The sequence below is a fragment of the Euprymna scolopes genome, chromosome 40 (genome assembly GCF_053919585.1).
Source record: "Euprymna scolopes isolate OS-2025 chromosome 40, ASM5391958v1, whole genome shotgun sequence".
In the NCBI taxonomy this organism is placed as follows: domain Eukaryota; kingdom Metazoa; phylum Mollusca; class Cephalopoda; order Sepiida; family Sepiolidae; genus Euprymna; species Euprymna scolopes.
The window spans coordinates 43294886-43309894 of record NC_136521.1 but is presented as its reverse complement, the minus strand read 5'-3'; the positions used below and the strand labels follow the sequence as shown (position 1 = coordinate 43309894).

At 31.2% G+C, this 15009-nt stretch overlaps 1 protein-coding gene across 1 annotated transcript in view; it reads right to left on the bottom strand.

Moving 5' to 3' along the window:
• The window catches only part of LOC145265655 (glutamate receptor ionotropic, kainate glr-3-like), a 75740-nt gene that overhangs the window by 8574 nt on the left and 52157 nt on the right, over positions 1 to 15009 (bottom strand). Inside the window, exons 9-11 of the mRNA XM_080121721.1 lie at positions 9799 to 9924; positions 5557 to 5739; positions 760 to 1550 (exon numbers count right to left, since the gene is read on the bottom strand). Of these exons, the coding sequence (XP_079977847.1) occupies positions 760 to 1550; positions 5557 to 5739; positions 9799 to 9924 (1100 nt within the window). The remainder of the gene's footprint in view (positions 1 to 759; positions 1551 to 5556; positions 5740 to 9798; positions 9925 to 15009) is intronic.

The following is a 15009-nucleotide window of genomic DNA, read 5'->3' as shown; positions in this document are numbered from 1 at the left end:
TGCCGCCTTTGACTATGGTGGACCAAACGCGCTGAAATAATTTTTTTTTATTCTGCTTTAAATTGCCCCCCCCCATTTTGGGGAGTCTGGCCCCCACACACATACACATTAAAAACCAGACACATACAAATGGTCACCCATCTGGTACTGGCCAGCCTCAGCTTAATAATACATTGAAATTTTCGTCACTGAAAAATAAGTTTTTTTTGGCCTGTTTGGTCTTCCATAGTTTGCTTTTTATCAGACGAAAACGTAAACAGAGTCGATCTGAACTCTACGTCAACGCGAATATCTGGTTACCTATATGAATAAGTGGAATTATTTGAAATTCAGGTACTTATATTATAATATTTTTGCATATTCTCTTAGAAAATCATCCTAAATCTTAGTTAGACAATAAATAAATTAATTAATTATTTCAAAAACCCTTTTTTTTTTAAATATTTAAGTACGTTTTTTGTGCAAGACAAAAAATGTCAATTGTTAACTTTTTGGGAAAATTTAACATTTAAAATTGAATTAAAAATAGTAGAAAAAGTTTTACATTATTCTGTTTTCTATATGATAAAATTCAGGGTTTTATCTTTCTGGAAAAAAAAAGTTACTCAGAAATAATGGATTTTAATAAACGTAATTTCGTTTTAAAAAACAACAACAACTTGATTTTGCGGCCATTTTTGGCGGTGCCTAATATATATATATATATATTCATAGGGACAAATATGCTTAAGTATGGCTTGGAATATATAATTTACATACCTTTTGGTTAAAGCGTCTATGACTTTCTCTTCTTTCATCTTTAACAATTCAATATCGATTTTGGTTTTGAACGGTGCTCCCTTTCGCATGACAATCCCGTGCTCTTGGAGTAGAATAGGTGTTCCTGAATTCATGGTGCCACAGTGAGTCATTTCAGCAAAACTGTTAATCAAGAAATCGTAGACGAACGCGAAGGTCGAACTGTTGGTTCGGGCCAGTCCCTCTTCGCTGGTCAGCAGACCGTCCGACTCTACTATTTTCTTAAAGAGGATAGGGTACTGATTCTCCAACACCGTCATGGTATTAGTGTTTTTAACGGTGCCGCAGGGCATGTCGGAATGGATGAGTTCTTCCAAGGTGCTGATCGGTGTTTTAAGATTCGGCATGGTCAAGAAAGCTGCCAGGTTGGCCGTATAAGTAGAAATTATGACCAGTACAAAGAAAGTAAAACCAGCGGTCAATATGCGGTGGGACGTACGTTTCGGGGAGAAATCGGTTCCTCGCATCATTAGGGTACCGACACTGAACCAGAGCGTCTCTTTCAGTGTGAATTGTCGGGGTTCGTTCGGGAGGTCAAGGATAATTAAGAGGGCACTAACCCCGACCACAATGCCGACTATTGCCATCCACAAGCGTAGAGAGAATGAGACAAGGAACTGGAAGATATTCTGCGAGCCTTTCGGCTTGTTGATGAGGATGTTGATTCCGGTGGTTAGTATTCCAAGACTAAAGTCTACCACTTGGTTTCTCTGGGAAGTTATGGAGATGGCGCCCATTCCTAGGTGGACCGTCTACGAAAAAAAAAAAAAAAAAAAAAAAAAAGAAGAAAAGGTAAAAAAAAAGTCGGATAGAAGTCGATGGAATCTGAAGAACTGGGAAATAGGATTATGGAATGGAACAACGAAACAAAGATATTAGTAAGTCCATTTAATTAACGCGTTTAGCAACGAAAACTCTATTTCAAACTTTAGCTTAACAAACAAAATTTAAACTTTAAGTGTGACGGACCAACCAAAATACGATTGAAAAATTTGGCGTCACATACCAACAGAAATATAATTCTAAACATAAATGTAAGATGCAAGTGAAAATGCAATTTCAAACTTTAGTGACAGATAAACAAAAATGAAAGTTTCAACTTTAGGGGTATAGACCAACAGAATGCTATTTCAATCTTAAAGGTGACGTATCAAGGAAATGCTATTTAAAACTTGTTAAAAACCAAATGAAATTTATTTTGGACGAAAGTATACCAGATCAACGAAAATTTTATGTTCAACTTAAGCGTGACAGATCAACGAACATTTTCAATGCATATCATACTTAAGTTTGAAATTTTTTTTTTGGTCTACTATACTTAAGATAAAAATAGCATTTTCCTAGATCTGTCACCCTCAAGTTTGAAATAGCAGCTTTATTTGTCCGTCACAGTAAAGTTGAAAATAATATTTTAGTTGGTTTCTCACGTTTAAGTTTAAAATAATATTTTTATTGGTCTGTCATACTTGAATTGAAAATAAAATTTTTGTTGGTCTGAAATTCTAAATCTTAAAATAGCATTTTTATTTATCTGTCACACTTGAATTAAAAACATAATTTTTGTTTATCTCTCACACTAAATTTTAAAATAGTATTTTTGTATATCTGTCACACTTAAATTAGAAATATAATTTTTTGTATATCTGTCAAACTAAAGTTTGAAAAAAACATTTTTGCTTAAGTTACAATATCATTTTTATATATCTGTCAAACTAAAGTTTGAAACAATATTTTTTATTGGTCTTTCAGATACATCGCTCATGGAATGTAAGGACTAAAGGAACAACAACAACAACAACAACAACAACAACAACAACAGCAACAGCAACAACAGCAACAACAACAACAACAACAACAACAACAACAACAACAACAGATATAATTACGAAGCTGCCGAAAGTAAATTCATGGTTCACTTTCTTATTTCCTTACGCTCCTTCACCCTCTCGCTTTCTTCTCTGAATAGAGGTAATAAAAATGATGACGTCACTCACCGTGCAAGAGAATACATAAACAAGCGATCTCCAATAATCCGTGTATATATATATATATATATATATATATGGGATATTTCAATAAATAAAATAGACATTTTTGGTCTATTAATTCTATTTTCGATCTTTTCCAACTTCCGAATAATATACTTGTTTTGAAATGAATTAGACGAAAGTACATTTTTACCTAAATGCGAGTTGGGAATAATTTTCCCTTTGACCATTTTGGTACTCCCAAATAGGGAGCGGCATATATATTATTTTTTAAATATAATTATCCACTTAGTGTTTCGTCGTCTACGACTCATCAGAGTGGCTGAATCTAGCGAGATTCGAAATATATATATATATATATATATATATATATATATATATATATATATATATATATATATATATATAGTAGCTGTACATACCTGGCGTAGCAAGAAAAAAAAAACATATTGTCAGACAAAGGGTTTGGTCGCATACTATTTAAGATACACCAAATAATCTAAGAGTTATTGAGATTTTTTTTTTTAAAACCGACCATACTTTGGATGTTGGGAGCATGAAACATAATCATTTTCATCTATGAAATTCGAACAGGGAAAAATATTCCCATAACTTAAAGGGAAATAACTCATAGGTTAAATGAAAATAAGTTTTGAAACGCAGCTGATGTTGGTTATACTAATAATTAAAAATAAATTAAATTAAACGTAAATTAGATTAAAAATAAATTAAATAATTTAACTTTATATAATATTTTTAAATAGAATACTTAAAACAATTCTATTAATAATTTCCATTAAAAATTTCGAGCTAATTATTAAAACAGATATCTTTAATGTAATATGCAAATGAGATAGCCTCTTGAATGTTGATTCTTTTTGAATAAATAGTATTTATAGAAATCATGATGGAATTAACGTATATAACAGTCCGTTTTCGGGATTAAAAACTATTCGTGAAACAGTGTACCGGTCGTAAAATATGCTTAAGTATGATATTTTGATTAATGTAAATTTCGTATTTATTATTATACTAACCTGGGTGACCGGGTGTTTGGAGGTATGTGTTGAGCAAAAAAAAAAAAAAAAAAAAAAATGGGCGTAGGCAGGCAGGCTCGAACCCGTACAAAAAAGAGGGGATTACTTTCGAAAATAGCGGCGAAAAAACCGATATCTACTTGTAGAAAAGTGCACAATTGAGGGTGAAGGCATTAATCTTTTAGCCAATTTTTCTATATTTATCGTCCGAGGGGTCAAGCTTCAAAACGATACCGATCTCGTGAAAATCCGTCACCTCTGTTGAAAGATTTAGGCAGACATGCATACATACATAAATTTAAACAGACAGGTGAGATTTATATTATAAACTATATTGAACTCAATGTATAGTAATGATTTAAAAAGTAAAAAAAAAACAAAAAAAAAAACAAACAATTACTCCTGCACCACCGCTGAGAATTAAAACATACACGTTTAACTTACGATTTACCTTTTCTGTTGACGTTAATTCCTGAGCTATAAAGACATGCATATTGCAAAGCTTAAAATTAAAGCATAAACTAATAGCTATTACGTTACGCATGCATATTCGTAATACCGTCGTTCGACCCTCACCTGCCATATTTAATTATAATTTTTTTTTTTTACACTTTCACACCGATTTTCTTTGACTAAAACCCAGGTATGAAAATTCGCATGGATTCGAATACTCTATGTATTAATTTTCATGTCTGTAGACGAAAACTGTAGGAGGAGTTTGGTAGGCATTTTTTTAAAAACAAATATATAGACACAATACACATAAATATATATAGAAAGAGGTTTGTGTTTACTATAATATTTTTACGCAAATATTATGCAAGTATAAATCATGTAAAATATCTGCATGAATATAATTACACGTAATCTATGAATCTATAAAAGTGAAAGTGTCTGTGTGTCTGTCTGTGTGTATGTGTGTCTGTCTGTGTACATTTCCATACGCAATAACTTTGTCAATTATCAGTCTACAGACTAAAAATTTGATATACAGGAAAATTTTTGTAATCCGTTTTCGTCCAAAAATTTATCAAGTGTTTCCTTTTCAGATTAAATATGTTTTTAACTCTTTTTCAAAGTGTTTTTTAAACAACATGTTTTATTAACTGTTTGCTCGTATATATATATATATATATATATATATATATATATATATATATATATATATATATATATATATATATATATATATATATACACTAGGGGGCGGCTTTGTCTGGGCGTAAAATATGCTTGCTTAAATATGATGTTTAAATTTCTCCAGGTTTCGTATATTTTGATTACTCCAAAGTAAAAAAAAATATTTGGTTGCCGTCAGTTAGAACTTAAACTGTAGTATTCAAAGCTGGTGACGTTACCACTTTAACGACGTGACACGCATATGAACCGATAAAAAATTAAAAATAAAATGAGATGAATGTACAGAATGTATAAAGATTTTTTTAATTTTGACCATTTTTGGACTCCTTGATAACTACTTTCACATTAATTAATTAATTAAAAACATTAATTAAACATTAAACATTAATTAATTTTTAACCGGCTAAAGACCCATAAAACAACAATCCGTAAAAACCCAATCATTTGAGGCCCCTAGCACCGCTCTACGACTTTTAGTTTCGGTAGATATAGAGTTTGAAAATATGGAGACAGACAGACAAACAGACAGACATATAGCCTTTTATATATATATGAGAACTGACAGCGAGATGAGGTAACAAACTTATACTTACTCCTTTTCGCACTTCTTCAACCATTCCTGACCAGCTCCCATTTTTTAGTTCAACGCCATATTGGTTCTTCGGGTGCTGGATTATTTCGTAATCAAAAGACAATCGTTTGCTGAGTTTGTCCAAGAAATCAATGGTGAACCCTTGCCAATTTCGTTCCATGTCTCGGAACACAAACGGTTTCTCCTGATTATAATTAAAAAAAAAAAAGTGAATGAAAGTAATAGAACCAACGGAAAGAATGAAAAAAAAGAAAAAAAGAAAAAGAAATATAGATTTTATATAAACCCATGAATTATAAGTATCTTAATGCACTTTCTTTTAAGGGTTAAGTTCGTGGTTGCCGGGGTGGGGGAAGAGGGCTAGACTACAGAGCAAAAGTTTACTTTATTTACCCGTGACCAACGAAGCATGGGATATTAGTGGTATAAAAAGATTAGTAATAGTTGTTGAATGAATGAATGAACACACACACACACACACACACACACACACACACACACACACACACACACACACACACACACACACACACATATATATATTCATTCAACCACGATATATATATTAATTAAATAAGAGTAGGAAACTAGATCTAATATCTGTAACATTTTTTGTTTGAGATTAAGGTAGGTGGTGTTTGATCAACACTGCTGGGGAGTCATGATTAAATATACTGTTTTGTTTTTAAATCCCCGAAACAGTTTTTCATGGTAAACAACTGATGATCCTTTAAATTAACATTAGTACTATAGTGAATTCGAGAGAGCAATTGATGCATTGATTTACTGACTAAATTCTAACGAATGATAAAACATGAAAATTAAATAAGTTTCTTTATATAGTTTTAAAAGGTAAAAAGCTTCCAAGACTACACACACACACACACACATATATATATAATACTAGCAAAAGTACCCGTCGTTGACTGGGTTCAAAAACAGCCTACAGAAAATGGACTCTGATTTATGAAAGCATGATAGGTTATGAAAAGGAAGGGTTGTAAAGGGATAGCTTCGAATTTGGGGGAATCAAAACGAAAGCAAAATATAATGAAAGTAAAAATAAAATAGATAAACCCCATAATTTATTATAAAATACTTGTTCACACTGAAACACTTATCACAATATTCTGTGGATCTATATTAAAAAAAACCTTGTTAAACTTTCTGACATATTTCCATTCTATGGAGGTCAGGCGCGAACGAACACCCCATAATTTTATTATACCATATTTCCTCAAACTGAAACATAATTATCAAAGTATACTTACGCAGATAGATATGAAAAGTCTTTATTAAAGTTTGTGCCTATTTTCATTCTATGGAGGCCAGGCGCGAACACAGCCCCGTACAATTTTTTTTATACCATACCTATTTAAGTTAAAGCATACTTATCAAAGTATTCTTATATACATCTATATAAAAAGCACTATAAAAGTTTTTTTTTTTTTTAATTTTTACATTTTTTATTTCCATACTTTGTGGACCAGGTGCGTACGCAGACCCCACAATCTTAATAAATCATCATTATGCCAGATCAAACATACCCATTCCTGTGTCTCGATACATCTTCTATCATTATATGTAATCAGTTTTCTATAATAGTCAACCATATAGGAGCCTATTCGTGACCAGACACACACACCCCACACAGACGTTATTATTATTATTATTATTATTATTATTAATAATAATAATAATAATAATAATAATAATAATAATAATAATAATAATAATAATAATAATACGCACAGAGTGACTTTCGGGCCAAGACCACGTACCTGCTCTGATAATGCACTTAACCTTTTTTGTCCTCAGTCTATGATTGAGAATTTCAGAAGGATCGAGACGATTTTTATTTTAATTTTTATACTAATTAATATCAAATTAAATAAGATACGTATTATATACGTTTGAAGCCATAACAACGCATTGTTACAAAATAAACAGATATTTATTTTGTTTGAAATTTATGTTAAAGTTCATAAATATATTTCGAAGGAAACCTTCATCTTCAGTATGCCTTTTTTTTGCCATGTTGTTGTTGGAGCAGAGAATTAGGCATTTGATGTTTCTAGGTTATCTTTTTTTTTTTTTTTTTTAGGTCTCTGGTATCTTATTTAATTCAAATTCAACCAGCGCTTCTAAGGAATAAAATCTTAACGTAATTAATATTAATTTAAATTTAAATTAAATTTAAATTTTTATATTTATTTTTGTCCTTATTCTGTGTGCAATTTTTGTAAGAGGAGGAACGGAATTTACTCCACATTAAAAGCCGACATTGTCTCTAACAATCGTGGGGAGGTTCATTATTATCATTATTTATCAATACTTTACTATACTATCGTTATGATAACTATTATTAACATTATTTTTACCGTTCAACAATTATGTGTCAATTTTATTATATATATTGAAATCAATTGCGTCTCTTTTTTTGCCGTTTGAATTAAACGTTAATACGTTGCACACATAAAAAAAAGAAATAAAAAATGCATTCTTCTTCCACAAACGGCTAAAATAATTAACGTGAATACTTTCGAACGTTATTGCTAGGAATAAACGCTGTCCATACAACAAATTTCCAGTTTTTTTTCAACGTTTTTCATTTTCATTTGAATACTTTTTTGTGACCAAGAGAAGAGGAGCGCTTGAAATATAAAAATAAAATATTAAATACGAAAAGTAACAAAAAAAAAAAAAACAAAAAACAAAAAACAAAAAACAAACAAACAAGCAAACCCTCAGAACCTTTAAATCACTATATATATATATATATATATATATATATATATATATATATATATATATATATATATATATGTGAATAAAAAGGAAAAACCTAAAAGAGTAAAAACAAAATTAAATCAACGTTTCGTCCCCATTTCAAGGGACATCATCAGGATTTCTAGGCGAGGATGTACAGGAAGACGGTCATATCACATCATTTTTTTTTCTCTCCAGAACAGAAAGAGAACTAAACTTCTCCTCTTTCGCATGTGATATGACCGTCTTCCTGTACATCCTCGCCTAGAAATCCTGATGATGTCCCTTGAAATGGGGACGAAACGTTGATTTAATTTTGTTTTTACTCTTTTAGGTTTTTCCTTTTTATTCACATAACGTCTAAAGCATCGTTTATATTTTGCTTTATTTTATTCATATATATATATATATATATATATATATATATATATATATATATATATATATATATATATATATATATAGGCAGAAACGCTTTGAGGGTGAATTTAGTAATCAAGGAAAAAGAAAATTCGAACATGACCATATATATATATATATATATATATATATATATATATATATATATATATATATGTATGTGTGTGTGTGTGTGTGTGTGTGTGTGTGTGTGTGTGTGTGTGTAGACAATAAAAGGTTTGAGGGAAAATTTACTAATCAAGAAGAAAGCAAATTCCAAAATCAGTTTTTCCTCTGATGAGAATTTGTATTCTTTGAAACTCCGTGGATTAAGGAGCACCTAGCTATCAGCTTTAGAGTATTCTTCCGAATAATAAAAACTTTTTGGAAATTTCTACTTTATATCTCTGTTCTTATATATATATATATATATATATATATATATATATATATATATATATATGTGTGTATGTGTGTGTGTGTGTGTGTGTGTGTGTGTGTATAAGTGAGAATGTATGTGTGTTTAAAAATTGGAATGTGAGAGGAGGTCATCGGATTTTTATCTGTTTGTCAACTGTTTCACGAATGCGCATGTGTAAATCGTTCACGTGACCGATTCCTTACGGTAAGAATAAGTAGGTTTGTAAACACATTTTAAAGGACGTGTCACGCTGGTCTAATGGTTATCGTACTTTATTCACTGTCTTTAAGTTTTGGTTTCGATCGAGTATTTGTTTTTACTTACAAGAAGTCAACTATTTAGGAAAAAAAAAACATAATACTCGCATGCACATGTCTCAATTTCTGCATTAATTAACATATAATATTCATCCATATTTTACGACCGGGCAATGCCGGGCGATCTGCTAGTATATAATAACTCATTAATGGTAAATAAATTATTTCTTTAATGAATTTGCCTGCTGCGATTTCAGTGGGTTAACGTAACGGTATTTTTCTAAATTTTACGTAAACTGCCTGGGAAATTCTGATGATAGCACGGCCATTATTTCTATTAATACTGGAAAAGAAAGAAAGAAAAATAAATAAAATAAAAATGAAAGAAAGAACGTACCTCAACCACCATTATTTTTAGTTTTCCTTCAAATATGCCCTCGGCTTTAAACGAGTCACTCTTGTTTTTTTTTATAAACTGGAGTCTGTCTCTGACCGTGGCGCCATCTGGTTTCCATTCAGCAATCTATCAGAACAAATGGAGACAAATGAGAGAATTTTTTTTAAATTAAGAGAGACATTTTTAAAAAAATTAAGAAAGTCAAATTGATAAAATCTTTTCTTGTATTGAATATTCTGTTTTAAAATGAAAATAAGAGGTTCGATAAAGAAAGGCGCCTGGTAATATTCTTGTTGAGTTTATTTCATAGAAAAATCAATATCTATCTATATATCTATAAAAGTGAGAATGTGTGTGTGAGGACACTTCGCAACCTATATACTCAACGAATTTTTAATCTACAAACTCGAAATTTGGTATATAGGATATTCAGACATGTGGAAAACCTTTTAATTGGTTTTCGCCCGGAAAAAAAGTGCTGCTAATGGGTAAAAATTGAAAAAATTGGTATATGGGAGTCATCGAATTCTTCGCTGTTTGCTAAATGTTTCACGAATGTGCATGCGTGAATCGTTTACGTGACAGATTCCTTATGTTAAGAATAAGTAGGTTTGAAAAGACTTTCCCAGATCGTGTCACGCTGGTCTAATGGTTATCCTACGTGACTCACTGTCTTTAGGTTTTGATTTCAATCTCAATCCGAGTTTTGTTTTAAATACTTACAAGAAGTGAACTGTTAAAAAAACGTAATACCTGTGTGCACATGTCTAAGTTTCTGTATGAATTAACATATACGAATTAAGCTTATTTTACGACCGGGCAACACCGGGAAGTCAGCTAGTCTCTGATATATTGATAAAAGTGAGAATGTTTGTGTGTGTAATAATACTTCTGAACCTATATACTCAAACGATTTTTGGTCTACAGTCTTGAAATTTGGTATATAGGATATTCAGACATTTTTAATCGGAACAATGGACTGCTAAGGGGTCAAAATTGAAAAATAGTTACGTGGGCGTCATCGGATTTTTACTATTTGCTAACTGTTTCACGAATGTGCATGCGTGAATCGTTCACATGACATATTCATTATGTTAAAATTGAGTATTTTTGGAAACTGTTGTGTCGTGGAACAACAGTGAAAATAAGAACAATCAAATTGAGGTTCGGTTAAGGAACAAGTGTATTAACAATAATGTACAAAGATAGGAAAGCGTGTATATCTGCTGGGCACTCGGCTAGCAGTTAAAGTGCAGTCGCATCTCTGTCACCGGTGTTGGAATTACTAGCGCTTTTTTATAGTGCTAATCGGTATAAATTCCTCTGTTCAAGGAAGGCCGGTGTAACAGAAACACTTTGTTAAGTCGTGCCAAGCTGGTCTAATGGTTATCGTACTGGCTTCACGGTCTTTAAGTTTTGGCTTCGATCTTAGTCCCAGTTTTTTTTTTATTTTTTTTATTTTTTTTACTTACAAGAAATGAATTGTTTAGAATAAACACAATACTTGCAAGCACATATTTCAGTTTCTTTATAACTTAAAATATAATATTTATGCATATTTTACGACCGGGCAATGCCTGGCGGCCTGATAGCTTACTATTTTTTTTTTTTTTTTTTTTACTTTTCTTCATCTCAAACAAGGCATATTGGTATTTGAAAAAGATGTCTGCAGGGGACTATTTAAGGATATGGGCGAGATGTCTATTCTACCTTACATTTAAACTTCTGCATATCAGTTCAGTAGTGACGACCTATAGACCGTTAAAAAATACAAAAGAAACAAACAAACAAACAAAAAAACAAACGGTTATTGTTTTATTAACTAATTAAAATCTATTAATATTCATTATTTCATGACAAATTTTGTTCTTTCTAGAAAGCTAAAACCCTGAATTTTATCATATTAAAAAACAGAATAATATAATACTTTTTCTATAATTTTAAGAGAATTTAAAATTTTATATTAAAAAAAAAGAAAAACTCTAATAACGAATTAATTAAAATGGATGTTTAAAAGAATATGCAAATTAACTAGATCTTTTGTAGATGAATGCCATTTCACGAGCCATATATAACAAAGCTGTATTTTCTTTTTAAATGAATAGAAAAAAGGGGGTTTAATATGAATATCAATACACATGAACATGATGAATATCAATACTCAAATTTATACATACATATATATATATATATATATATATATATATATATATATATACTCCTATAAGTTTGTATTATTTGTTTTGAAATTCAAAATGTAAACATATTATAAGGTATTTACAGCTTCTCTTCCAATTTTCAGATTTTTAATCATGTCAAAACGCACTTTATTTCCTTTTGATGTATTAATTGTACCTATTTCTTCTGATGAGTTAAAGGCAAAATAGATTCACTGATTGATTTAATAATTAAGTGATTGATTTTGTGCTACGAAACAGATACTGTCAAGAATTGTAAATGTCAACTGAATTAAAGGAATAAATTGTAAGATGGTCAACATCATGAAATTTGGAATGTAGACTTTGTCATTCATTCACTATATTATTCTGTAATTACATTGAGCTTCTTAGATAAGTATTAGTATATAAGGAAATAAAGTATATTTCCACAGAAATGTGTGTATATATATATATATATATATATATATATATATATATATATATAATATTTTGTAAAAAATTAATAATTGTGAATTATCTATCAGTTTCAAAAGGAAAAAAACAATCAAAACCAAGTTGAGTGTACGATCGTTTCGGAAACGATGTTCATTTTCATTAATATATATATATATATATATATATATATATATATATATATAGAGAGAGAGAGAGAGAGAGAGTCATCCACGTACAGAACTGTTTCGCTGTTTTACTGCTCATCAATGCAGCTAGACAATATATATATAAGACACTTTTTGTGTGTGTATGTGTGTGTGTGAAAGAGAGAGAGAGAGAGAGATGAAGAGAGAGAGAGGAAGAGAGAGAGAGAGAGAGAGAAACAAAATGTACTTTACGTATCTCAGAGTGTTATTAGATATATTTTGTATTGGAAAATATCCGATAAGTATCTCAAATCGATAATCGAAATAATCTGAATAAAGCAGGGACAGTCTAATTTTTACCAACGTTGACACTTTTATACAGCCTAACATCACAAGTGGATTTGAGAAGCTTTATTACTGTACAAGCCGAAAGGCCCGACGTATAAAATTTACAGTAGGTTCTTTGATAAGACAAGGCCGCGTTCAAAATAAATGTTTCTATTTAGAGCATAACTTAACCATGATACTTGACTTTTTCATTTTAAACTTTAATTTACGCCATAATATAAAATAATTTTATAAAATTTGCTGTAGGTTCTCCACAGTGTAATGTAGACTACAATGTATTGTGGACTAAGTCCCTGATGTATGTGAAGTTTCTTCCCGGTGCACTAGAATGGGCCCCCGACTAGAGCAGGCAATCAATCGATCTTAATGAGGAATGCATGAGTTCATCTATTTCAATGACAATAAAAGCATTGGAAATTTGGAACATTCGTTGATATTCATTCAATCCTGAGCAACGTCGGGTCTTCCTGCTAGTGTTGCAAAAAAAAAAAAAAAAAAAAATAAGAGGACAATTATGAATTCCAAATTATATTTAAAAAAGAGAAAATTTAATACGTCATTCCACGAAACAATACAAACGACCCGTTCTACGCAAGACGCATGCGCATGGCATCGGGGTAAGAATCGCGCATGGGCATAAAGAGACATTTAAAGCCACGTCACCTACAAAAAAGTGCAAACTGACAGGCAGGAACTATATTACAAAAAAAAACAAACAAAAAAAAAAAAACAAACAAACAAAAAAATACACACGCAAACATAATATTGATGAAACAGGGTAAATAAATGCCAACCGACACGTAAATAAAAAATTCGTTTAAAGAAAGAAAGCCAATTCAAACACGACAGGACAGCAGCGCCATTTTTTGTCAAAGATGTCAAACGATCCACTGGAAATATGGAAGAGGAAAAACATTCAAATCAGTTAATAAATGAATAAAAGTACACAATACACAACCACATCACGATGAATAAATAAAAAATATATTAAAAAAATGTCTGTTTTGAGGTGCATTCACAACATACGCTGAAATAAAGTCTATAATAAAGATAGAATTAAATATAATTTAAGTATATTCAACTCTTATAATTTGTTAGGATAACTGATCAAATATATTTGGAAAGAATGATCAACTAGGAGAACAGAAAATGGATCTTTCAGAAGCCACGTAACTCTTGTTTTTCTTATTTTCTACTTTAGTTCTCTCATTCCATGAGCGATGCTTCTGACAAAGAGGGAAGAATTGCTTTTTTCTGGACTATAGAAAAACTGCACATGAATTGCTTAAGACTTGGTTCGAATTACGGCGTCAGTGAAAAGGAGTGCTGAAAATTCCTGTTAAGATTACAAGTTATTGTGGTGAGAAAATCAAATGGCTAATTATGATTCGAGAGTCAAACATTTTTAAGAGTTGATGTCGTTATGTTATGGAGATTTGTTAATTACGATTCAAAAGTCAGATTTCTTTATGTTCTTTGTGTTTGAAAGTCAACAAGAATATGAAGGACTAGTTATGTCTGGTCGTGTATCGAGGGTTAATTATGCCTAACCGTCCACGGAGGACTAGCTGTGTATGGCCGTATAGTGAGATCTGCTTAAGTTTGGCAGTTAAGTTTAGCGCTAAGAATGTAAGTATCGATCTGGGCACAAGCCTATGGGACGTGAAATAATCTGGAAAGATAACGAGGACATATAGTTTAAAGATATAAAGGCATTAATTTGCATATGAGGAGTGGCTACGTTAAGGAAGGCGAATTGTAGAGGCCCTCGAGTCGAGGGTTTGGCATGAGAAAATACATCGAAGTTGAGAGTTTTTTTCGATTCCATTTTCACCCAAATAAGGCATTACTAACAAGGATATAATTGCAGGGACACTATTTAAAGAGTTTAGCAGCGAGATGACTGTTTATATTACATTTGAACTTCTGCATATCAGTACAGTCGGGGAAATAGGAACCCAGAAGAGAATTTCAAAATCTAACATTTCTGGGAAAGAAACTATTAGTGTAGAAGGCTTTCCGGCATCTGGGGATCTCTACTGTGTAGGGGTGGGACTTTGCTGCTTGTCAAATTTGTCGGATGTATTTACGTGAAGAGGGTA